At 46.9% G+C, this 11,807-nt stretch overlaps 1 protein-coding gene across 1 annotated transcript in view; it reads right to left on the reverse strand.

Annotated features, from left to right (window-relative positions):
* The window catches only part of LOC103354799 (striatin-like), a 38,586-nt gene that overhangs the window by 11,361 nt on the left and 15,418 nt on the right, over positions 1-11,807 (reverse strand). Inside the window, exons 7-12 of the mRNA XM_008278345.1 lie at positions 9,503-9,673; positions 9,289-9,424; positions 7,371-7,533; positions 3,459-3,572; positions 606-749; positions 378-514 (exon numbers count right to left, since the gene is read on the reverse strand). Of these exons, the coding sequence (XP_008276567.1) occupies positions 378-514; positions 606-749; positions 3,459-3,572; positions 7,371-7,533; positions 9,289-9,424; positions 9,503-9,673 (865 nt within the window). The remainder of the gene's footprint in view (positions 1-377; positions 515-605; positions 750-3,458; positions 3,573-7,370; positions 7,534-9,288; positions 9,425-9,502; positions 9,674-11,807) is intronic.

Below are 11,807 nucleotides of genomic sequence, written 5' to 3' on the forward strand. Positions count from 1 at the left end.
ATTTATTTTGGTCGGACTGAACCAGAACCACATCCAGGGTACCAATTATTGTTTCTTTGACTCTATGTTACCACTATGAGACATCCCATAATACTGATGCTACCAGCTGCTGACAGAGGACATGACCAGAACCAGGTCCAGTGTTCAGACTGAGACACCTGGATGATGTAGAACTGATCTGGTGGTTGAACTCAGAGGTGTTTGTCTGTAAATCAGCTGCCAGCGTCGGGCTGTCAGGATGAGATTGTCTGGTTATTCTGAGCGGTCCAATCAGAGTTACAGAGGTCTCTAACTGCTGCTTTGACCAGTCAGAATGATTAGCCGGATCAGAACCAGCCAGCAGGGCCTGACACGTTTCCTGCCTCACATCGACTCACGTCGAACGCCAGGCTGTCGGCCTCGTTGGCGACGGTCAGCCCGGCCAGTTCTCCCAGTCCCAGCTCGTTGGAAACCGCCTCGTCCACTCTGCCCAGGATGAAGGACTTCCCCGACGACGGCAGGAACGTCATGGCCTCTGTGGGACGAAGCAGGCACAGAAACCTGAACATTGAGTCAGAGTTGCTGAAGAAAGATTCTGCTGACTGGCTGACAGGGAGGGCAGCTACCGTCTTCAGGGCGGCCCACTTCGTGCTCGCTGAGCCTGGGAACGCTGGGCCGAGAGGGCGGCGTCACGGCCGGCTGCATGGAGGGAAGGTCCTCGGCGTCCCGCAGGTTGGCCAGCATGTCCTGCAGCTTGGACCGGTTCGGTCCTGGAGGAGGAAAGACAGGAGGCGATGAAAATCAGTGAGGAAACCAGAAGACGGAGGCAAGGGAAGATTGTGAGGAAAAGATGTTCAGAGCGTTAGGAATGGAGGTAAAGCAGCAGATGGACGCAGCGGAGGATGAAGGCAAATAAAACCAGAGACACAAAGTGGCAGCGAGGAGAGGTGACGAGCTGGGAGGACAGAAACAGACGAGGCCGCAGAACTCAAACAGTCAGATACTGAGCTTTCACACGAAGAATACAGAAATAAGCGGTTTGATCTGCAGTGGTTTCTGCCCGTGGATCTGTCTGAGCGCTGCTTTGGGAAGCTGCAGAGACTAAAGGGAACCTTCAGGAGGCCAAACAGAGACGTGAAGATCCTAACATGAGGACAAGCCTGAAGAACAAAGGAGCAAACGGAGCTAAGCCCAGGACCTGTCTCCTGATACCAGAGCGTTTTCTATCAATGCTGGTAACTTAAAACAAACCAGAACAAATACAGCGACCAGCCAAAGCATGGACACCGCCTGGACTCTGGCTGGTTCTACCTTGAACTGGAGCTGCACAAATCTGGACTTGAGTTATTCAGATGTCAGATATTATTTCAGAAGAGATGACGCCGCTTTCACCTCTCACGTGTTCCTCATTACAGACATCTACGGTTCTGGCTGGTCGTAGACTAGGTTTGAGATGTTTACAGTTTAATTCCAAACAGTCATAATTCTAGTTCCAGTTCAGTTCTGGTCCACATGGACCTTTCTAGAGTCTTAGATGAAGCCTGAACTGGTCAGAATGATGCTGTAGAAGCTCAGACTGGAATTCTGCCTCCTCCGGACGTATTCACAGATAACGTTGATCAGAGTTTGGACTTGTGTGTAGTTAGAAGTTACGTTGCTGGTAGTCGAGTCACCTCCATGTCAGAGCAGCCTGAGGACCAAACACTAGGAATTTAACGGCACGCTCCTTCATGGAGCACTAAAGCGTGCCGTGACCTGGATGACTGGGGCGTATAACTCACAGTCCTCAGTGTGGCACACAAAACAAACACCAGTGACCTAAACGTGTAGTTCATGGTTCATTCTGCAGCTTCTTCACACACATTTACTGTCCTGCTGAGATCCTCTCCAGTCATGGTGGTTTTGGAGAAAAACCTCTCCGGCTAAAGGCGGTTCATGAGATGGGTTTCAGGAAACGAGGCCCGGGGCTTTGCTCAAAGAAAACAAAAGAAAGAGTCCGACACAGAAACCCTTTCACACTAAAAGGGAGGAGAGACGAGCAGGAAAAGCAGAGAAACACCACTAAATGGGACCGAGAGAGCCAAACAGGAGCCTAACTGCTCACCGGGTCGGTGATGCACTGTCTCGGGTTCTGTTCACACTTTACTTATTTGTTCTGTCAATTATCTTTGGCTGAATGTTGAGAATTTCCCATCTTTTCAGAGCTGGGACTTCTTAAACTTTCACCCTGAAAACTACCCGTGAAGACATTTTAAGAGTTCAGAACTTCCACAGCCGGTAAAGGTGGTGAGGACTCAGACGGAACCGTTTCCAGCAGGTCAGAACAATTGAATGGCTCCAGCACGAGACGCTTATTTGAATTAATGCACCTTGAAAATGAAAAGGGTTCAAAACTTTCAAGCACTGGTGGTATCGTGTCCCTGTAAGAGTATACGGATGTAGAACCTCGTCTGGTCCAGCTTCACCGCATCAGGTTCTGCTGATGTTAGAGCCTCAACAGAGACGGGGTTCTAGGAGAACCATGGATCCATCCATAGACAGACACTGACAGGAACTTTATGGATCAGCACCAGCCTGGACTCAACATTTTGCCCTTTTTTTTCCCATTTTCAGTGGCCAGTGATTATTCCTGATTGATTATTTGGGCAATTTGAAATAATTTGGGGCCTTTTCTTAAGTAATTTTAAACAATTTTAAGCCAGTTTTAGACCAATTTGGGATCATTTTCTGTCAATTTGTGGACAATTTAGGTCATTTGGGAACTAAAACAGGACATTTATATGACATTTAGAGTCATTTCAGAGAATTCTGAGTCATTTTAAACACGTTTCGAGTCATGTAGGACAACTGTGAGACATTTTGGGACCTGGAACCTTGTCTGGTCCAAGTTCACCACATCAGGTTCTGCTGATGTTAGAGCCTCAACAGAGACTGGATTCTAGGAGAACCATGGATCCATCCATAGACAGACACTGACAGCAACTTTATGGATCAGCACCAGCCTGGACTGAAAATATTAGTTTATTTTAAGGTTCAATATTTAAAAATATGTCCTGTGCTGGATCCATTCATCATTCTGCTGGAAACTGTCTCACCAAACCTCATCATCGTGTGAGTTACATTTCTGGAGATATCAGACCTTTAAAATGGATTCTATGACAAGATGGTTGTTGTTTTAAAAGGTAAACATGCAAAAACTCACAGTTCTGAAAACGAGAAATCCTCAAACTTTAGCTGAAATATCCTAGTTTTTGGGTCCCACGTGACAAAAGCAGGAAAACAAAGTGTGAGCCGGCGAAGCAGAACGTTTCCTGACTGTGTCTGAAATGACACAGACGGCCAGTGATGCGTCTGACATGAGACTGATGAGGTCTGGAGTTACAGATGGCGTCAGAATAAAGGAAAAACAGCAGGATGAGAAAACATGGGAGTCACACGGAGAACATAAAGGACGAACATGGGCCCGGTACAGGACTTACTCTTCACCCCCTTCTTGCCCTTGCGTTCCTTCCTGTACTGCTCCTTGAGCTGGGCTATGAGTCCCTGGTCCACGTCCCAGGCCAGCTCACCCAGAGGAGGCTGCTCTTCCTTCTCTACAGGCCGGCGGGAGGAAGAGGAGGAGGAGGAGAAGGAGGAAGAGGTGGTGGTGGAGGAGGAGGAGGAGGAGGAGGAAGGTGGGGTAAGAACCTGCCGTCAGTGTCTGGATGATCTACAGTTCAAATCCACCAACTGAGCTCTGACAGACCGACTGAGGACGGACGACGTTGAAGCACACGACAGCCTTTTGAACAACCAACCAAATGTCAGATGATTCGGTTCAGAACTGAGAAGGTTCTGCTGTTCTCAGCTCACTGGAGAACCAAGTTCATGCAGGTAGACTGATGGGAACCACAGCTGGACTCAGTTTGGTTTCACTGAGTTTCTACGTTAAATTTTCAATATGATGTTTTTTTGTTGTTGTTTCTCTAAAATAAAATAAAATAAAATAAAATAAAATATTGGGTTTTGATCATTCACTGAAGAAAATACTCAACTATTCACCTTGATGTGTTAATAATGCAGGTATTGAGAGAGAATTTAGAATCATGTGACATTTAGGAGACATTGCTCGGTGGCGGACTCACCTCGGTTGTTCACTCCACTTTCATGGTAACAAGGTTTTTGTAGTTTTAACCGAGACTCCTTCATAAACACAAACTAAGCAACTAGTTTGACAGTTAAAAAAGGATTTAATGTTGGAAAGTACACAGACCTCAAGAGACAGTTGTTCTGGAAAGTTAGACATTCAGATAAATATCAGTCTTCTGCCCATGTGCTCAGCACAGAGGTGGATTCAGGGCATAGCTAGCCTAGCTTAGCATAAAAACTGAAAGTAGGGGTAAAAAGCCAGGCTAGCTCTGTCCAAAGCTAAAAAAAATACACTCACCAGCGGCTCTGAGGTGTACTGATCAGCATGCTACGTCCTGTTTGCTTAATCTGCACCAAAACCAGGTTTACATCATCTTGTGCAACAGCTGGACACGGACACACAATCATCAAGTCAATCTGGGATTTCACTTATTTTTGTGTAGATAGAAAATTAGCTTTAGATCATTCTGGACAGAGCCAAGCTAGCGGTTTCCCCTGCTTCCAAGACTGGAAGCTAAGCTAAGCTAAGCTAAGCCAGCCACCTCCTGATTGCAGTTCTACCTTAAAACGTAGATCCTTTCATCTCAATCCTTACACTAAAGGTGGAACTATAAATATAATATCTGATATGAAAGAAAACCATTTCTTGTGACTTTCAGTGTTGCTAAGCAGTTAGCTTGCAACCACAGTAGATATCCTGCTAATATAAGAAATGCACAGTAGGAGAGAAACATGAGGAGCATCGACACAGCAGTTTACCCCAGACTCTCTTCTAACATCAAACCAACAAACAAGAAACACACGATAAAGGTGGATGTGGAAACACAAACACAGACGAGACAAAAAAGAGTTAAATTCAACAAACAACTGATGAAAAACAACAGCTGGAAATCCAAAGGATGCTGGAGTGTAACAGAAGCTTTCACAGCTGTGTTTATGTCGCCTCCTACAGGCACAGAGTGGAACAGCAGCTGATGTAAAACTGTTGATGTCGCTATTTCCTGGCAAAGAACAGAACAGCAACACTTTTTTAAAATAACCGTTGATGTTGCCTCCTACAGACAAGGAGCGTAAAAGCAGCTGATACAGAACTGTTGATGTCAAGGTGAAAAGTCTACCAGTAGCTTTCACAGCTGTGCCTATGCTGCCTCCTACAGGCAAAGAGTGGAACAGCAGCAGGTATAAAAACAACGTCGCCTCCTGCAGCCAAACAGCGTAACAGCAGCCGTGTCTCTGACAGGGAACAAGAGTATAAGCTGCAGACATGAAAGCGCTGATGTCGCCTCCTAGAGGTAAAGATGCTAACAGCAGCCGTTCTGAAGACATCACCTACAGGCCTAACAGCAGCTGTCGTCTCCTGAAATACTGACGTGATCATCTATAAGCGAAGAGAGTAAAGGCGGCTAAATCAGCCGATATAAAAAGGCCAATATCGCCTCCTACAGGTGAGCGGTAGCGTGGCAGCAGCAGAGCTCTTGATGCAAAGGACGCAAAAGTTTTGAGTTCTTACATCCAGATGTGTCCTGGTTGCCATTATTTTTTCACCAGATTTCATTCAGGCCACATTCTTGCGGAGCTGTTTAGGAAAAGACAGCGTTAAACAGTTCGATGTTTATCCTCGACCTCGGAGAGAAGCTGCTATAACAATCAAGAAGTAAAGCTTTTTATGAGTCCATTGGCGACAACAGCTACGACATGGACCCTGAGAGGCGCTGTTGGCTCGAATGCCGCTTCATTCGTGAAGAAGGAACTTTAAACTTAATTTTTGAGTCTTTAAAGTGTTTGGAAAAGATAGAAATTTAATTCAAAATAAGGAAATTGTTATCTGTCTGTGTGACTGTCAGTGGTTAATCTCATCCAGTCTTAATGTGTAACTGGCTAAATGTTGTCTTCAGAGATCAGATTTATGGGTGAAAACTGGTTGTGTGACGTTAAGATGTCAAACACTTCACAGACTGTTTCTCCATGAATACAGAGGCTGCTGAATGTATAAAGACTGGTATTCCACTTAAGCTACTGAGCTGACGTGTTCAGTATCTCCTGCACTACAGGCATCTGAACATAGTTTACCTTTTTCTATTCCAATACATTCTACACGTGACACATATATGCTGAATGTTGTCATACATGTTACTAGGCAGCTGCACAACTTGAGATTTTATGGCGACATGTTGTCACCTGCAGGTCTGAACTGCTGTTAGCCTCCTTTGCTGCAGGTGGCGTAGTTTGGCAGTTGGACAGGTGTAGCGCTGCTCTGATGGGGGCTGAACAGCGCCCCCTTGTGGCGCATCACAGGGTAGAAGCATTTATCTGCATCAATAATTAAAAGTGGAGATCTTCTGATGAAAGCCGAACGCTTTCATCCGAGGCAGAAACGGCTTCAGCTTTTGCTGACGGTTGAACTGGTGATAAAAATAGAGCTACGGCTGATCAACGGGAGCACGAGCAGGAAAGACGGCGAGCGAGGACGGCTCCCATCATGCCTCCTGGTGGCCCGGGGCGAGCGGTACGTCGGGGGTGGCGTGGGCTCGATGACAAATGTGTTTCATAACGGAGCGGCGTGCAGCCAAACAGGCTGCCGTTACTGTGTTATGTGAGCTGGCTTCATGCCGCCTGTCAGGGGAAAGGCGAGTGTTTAAATTATAAAGACAAAGCGACATTTTCCTCTTTCCTTCTCAGGCTTTTAGCGCCCGGACAGCAGAGGATGTGTGTGAGTCAGCTCCTCTACAACTATCTGGACCGTGAAGCGTTGAATCACTGACTGCGTGGGGAGGCGTTCTGCCGCTGGCCCAGTGGCACGCAACGCGTTGCTAAGCAACGCTAGAAAAAGGGGTATTTGGTGTAAAGTTCAGGGACGGCCAGGTCACCGGCTGTACAGAGCCCGGCGCTGCGTTCAGGAACTCCTCACCTTTTGGTGATATTTGTGTGTACATGTAAAACCTCCTCCACAAGCCTACTTTCTTCGGGGACTGCAGCAAACTGAAACTAATGTCTCATAAACTGACTGATCTCTAAAGTGGAATTCAGTTGCAGTTAACAGGTCGGAAAGTGTAAAATCAAGTCAAGAAACAGTTTTCGTTCCACAAGGTGGCATCTTAGGTCCTCTTATTTTTTAAGTTTCAAGTTATTCAGAGTCAATAAAAGGCCAACGATAATAAAAAAAGGCTGCAGCTACTTCTGGAGTCACTGCGTTCTGGAGTATTACGTCAAAACTGAGGTGAAACTTCTTTATTACTGTTGTCAGCAAACCAGCAGCTGCTCACCCCACTCTCCGCTGTCCTCGCCGCTCCTGGACTCGGGCGACCCGTCCAACTCGTCAGGACTCGCCAAGAAGTCGAAACCCTTCAGGGCCTCCTCCGTGTCGAGGTCGTCGCTGAGGTCGGACGTGGTGGAAGACGGCGTGGACGACTGTTTCTTCCTCACCATCTGTGCAGAGTTACCAGCAGAATGAGGAACGTGAGCAGCGGGTAGACTGTGCTTCATTCACGGATGCTTCTGCTCTCACACAGCAGTCACTCACATCCAAATAAAACCGTTCTACAAAGCAGAAGCAGTGGTTTGCTTGACACGAGGCTCTACTCTCTGGCTCTGTGCAACCATCTGATGTTTTTCTTGGTCATATTAGACAACCAACTAATCAGCTGTTAGGTTTTTGACAGCTGGTTCTGAGTTAACGAGTCCGACTCCCCAGATGTAGGTCGGAGGTCAACATCTATGTGTCACCGTGTTTACAGTCGTCTTCACGTCGGGAACAAACTCAGAGCACAAACCTGCTGGGACAGAACATCTCAAGGTTTGGAAAAGGATCTGGACGGTGCAGCCCTGCTCAATTCTTTTTGAAAGACACTTCTAGTTCTCTCCTGTGCTAATGTCCCACCAAAACATTTCCACCGTAATGTCTGGACTATCAGCTGCTACTTTTTTCACACGCTTTGAACGCTGCGGCTTAAACAACGATGCGGCTAATTGATGGATTTTTACGAATTCACCTGGAGACCAAAGTGAGGCTGAGAGCGACGACGACAGAGAGACTGAGGAAGTGATGAAGTGATTCTGAGGCTGTTCAGCTCCTGAAGACACTGAAGAAGACGACTTTAGTGGTTTTAGTGCAGGAGGAAGATGAAGATAGCCATCAGTGACTTTTCCTGGTAGCTGCTGGAGTTTTATTTCCTTAACCAGCCGTGTTACAGGAAGTGTTCAGAAAAAAGCCTCTACGGTACGTATCTGTGGATGTTACCGCTACGCATTTAATTAAAGGTTGAAACATCTTTCTGTGTAAATATCTCATGTTCCAACGTGGACACCTGCAGCTTAGAGACCCGTGCAGCCTGGATATGAACACACCTGGTTTCCTGTTTAGAGTTAGTGGGTGGGGCTTATATTCAGGTGCCTCAATAGTCCGGACATTACGGTATTTCAAAGGGACACCATCACTGCTTCCTGGGCTTAGCTCCGCCCAACACGACCGTGTTTGGTTTAAAGAAATACAAACGAACCGCAGCGTTTTTTCTGCCTGTAGCAGAACAATGAGGTGCAGTCAGACCGTGGTGAGCTGGAGAACGCTCTGGCTTCACCGTGGCCTTCAACAAACTGGGAATCTTTACAATTTGTGAACATTTCATAGACTCGACTAGACGACTCGAATTGAATCGAACTGATTAAGCCTCTGAACCTCAACCGTCTCGTTCTTCTTCACTGAGGTTCATGTTTCTGTGCAGCTCTGTGGAACCAGAACCACATGAAGACAGAACTCAGAGACGTCGTCTGTCAGCAGGACTCAGAACCGTGGAGACCAGAGAAGAAAAGCGAAACTTGAATTTCTTTGATTGTTAACTTTAGAAATGTCCTGCATGTTTCCAGGTGTTCAGATGTGACCAGCTCTGTAGAAGCTGGACGCTCTCCATGCTGTAGATATTGGCCTGTTTTGTTTCTGTACTCGTCTCCTCTTGTCTCCATCTGAAGCCCACAGCCTGCAGCTCAGTCCAACAATCTCAGAATTTAGAGTGAAAACTAAAAATAACCCTTTTAAATGGTGTAACTTTGGTAAAAAGAAGAAAACCTTCCGACGTGTGTTAAAGAGAAAATATTTGTCAGATTCTACAAACTGCAACGAACCCTTCATACGATGTGAGAAGCTTCTGGTTATTTCAGAGAAATCAGAAGGTCCAGACGGTGTCTTACCGCCGCCAGGTCCAGGATGGTTTTGTCCCTCCCTTCGCTGTCCTCGTCCTCGTCCTCGTCGCTGAACTCCGTCGCGGCGTTCTCGATGAACTTGAAGGCCTCCAACACGGTGGCCGAGTCGGACATGTCGGGTTTACTGGAAGGAAAGACACGCGTTGTTGTTTCTGACGAATGCTCTGAGAAAGCGCCGGTGTGGCTGCGGCCGGGCGTCTACCTGACCATGCCGCTGTCCTTCAGCGAGGACGGTTCGGTGCCGTTGACCATCGGCTCGGCTTTCTTGTCTGAAGGTTTGTCTCCCGAGTCTCCGGTCAGACCGAGCAGCGCTCTGACCCGCTGGGACTTCACATCCAGGATGGTGTCGGTGTATCCGACCTCCTGCAGGTATCTGAGCCAGAACACGGGTCAGAGTGAGCTCAGAGGCCCGTCCACACAAACACTCAATAAAACGTTTCCTCCGAGTGTCCACACAAGAGTCACCCACAACTCCACTCACTCCTATCAGAACCAAAATGTGATTTATTCAGCTCCTCCTTCTGTGTTTGTTCATCTGGAATTAATTACGCTGAAAAATGTCTTTCAATGGACTCAAAACAAAAAAAGACTTTTAAACTTTTAAACTCCACACAACACAAAATCACACACGTTTAAACTTTAAACGCTAAAACTGGCTGAAGGCAGAGAAGTGTCTGGGAGTATTTTCTGTTTCTGTCTCAGGTTCCTTCTCTGGTTCATGTTTCAGCATAAAGTTCTGCAGCTCTGTGGAACCAGAACCACATGAAGGAGGAGAGAGAATCAGTGGAAAAGACCTAAAAAATAAAGTAAAGACCAGCCCGAAACCAGTCTAATACTCATCCCAAACCCAAGTTAAAACCAGTCCAACCTGGTCTAAACCCAAGTTAAAACCAGTCCAAACTGGTCTAAACCCAAGTTAAAACCAGTCCAAACTGGTCTAAACCGGCACGGCCACATCGAGTGTAAAACCAGTCTGAGGCGAATCCTTTTTAGAAACCAGCCTAAAAGGTGTCAAACCAGTCGAGAGCTCAGAAGATGAACTTCTGTGATTATTCATTTTAATAAAAATGTGGAATCACTGCGTCCAACAGCACACTGTGGTTTACGTCTGTGTTACTTGAAACCAAATCTGAGTAGCTTCTAGGTTGCATTTTCACCCCCAGAAGAACGTTCAGGGAACATTTATGAAGGAAAAATCGGCGTCATGTTGTTAAATCTCCACATGATGACAACATGGAAGCAGCTGGTAGCTCCGTACACATAAAACCACCACGTAGACTCGTATGAACACCAGTTTGACGGCTGATTTTATGAGTAATCGGTTAAGAGAAGAGCAAGAAGTCTGAAAAGCTTAGAACTGAAGTGGACCTGCTGGTGCTGATGGAGAGAGACGGAGCCCTGACTACAAAACCCTCCAGCAGCGGCGGTGCCTTGCTGTACCCGCCGACCAACAACACCACGATTCTATGAATGGATCCTTAAAGGGCAGCGCAACACAACATCACACACGGTCTCAGTGTGGTCCGGAACAGGCCGGCCAGTGTCTGCAGCAGCCGAACCAGCTGAAACACAACAACACGCCGTTCAGCTCAGTGAGATTCTGTAGAACCGATTCATGAAATATGCTGCTGCGGTGCGTTCAAAGACCGAGTCCTGTGAAACATTCTGAGATTTTCACGTTTGTTCACACGCGAGAAGTTCTGTATTTGGAATTTCTTTATAAACATCTTAGCCGACAGAGACACAGACAGAGCTTCAGTGTCTTCAGAAAGAACCGTCCCAGAGACGTGGGACTGGTGGAACGCAGACAGAAGTTGGTGGAACGGCAAAGTTCTCAAAACTCAGCCAAAATGTACTTACTTCTGGGTCGCAAATAACAAACAAGCAAACTCTGAACAGAACGATGGAGCGACATCACCGTCTGAAAATGACTCACACTGACCTTCAAATAGCAAACGATGATGTGAAAGAAGCTCACAGATGCTCCAAAACCCTCCGTACTGTACCTTCAGGCTGGACCGGAGGAACCTGCTGACCCGAGAGCAGCGTTTTGTCCGAGGTTTGTCCTGAACGGCGTCCAGACAGAGTGTTTGTTGAGAGGGCGGCCTGCCTCTGTACCAGCCTCCACGGTCGCATCCACACAATCCTCCATTCACTGTCTCCACAAACACACACTCACTGTCCAGCACACACAACCAGCACCGCACACATGCACGGAACCGAGCGCCTTCTCAAAAATAACGCTCTGGTACCATGAGAACGGTCCTTTAAAACTGAGCCGTCACCTCCCGAGAAGCTCAAATTATATTTTACTCCTCAAGTCTAAAATCATGTGACCTCACTGCAGCACAGACAAAATATCCAGCAAACCCACAAACACATCCAGATACAGAACCGGACTTATGCAGACCGCACACAGGAAAAGACACATGAGCTAACCAGCAACACTCCACTGTCCTACAGTTATATGGACAGTGAACGCACCACAGACTGTCCTACAGTTATAT

The sequence above is a fragment of the Stegastes partitus genome, unplaced genomic scaffold (assembly GCF_000690725.1).
Source record: "Stegastes partitus isolate 25-593 unplaced genomic scaffold, Stegastes_partitus-1.0.2 Scaffold120, whole genome shotgun sequence".
Classification (NCBI taxonomy): Eukaryota; Metazoa; Chordata; class Actinopteri; family Pomacentridae; genus Stegastes; species Stegastes partitus.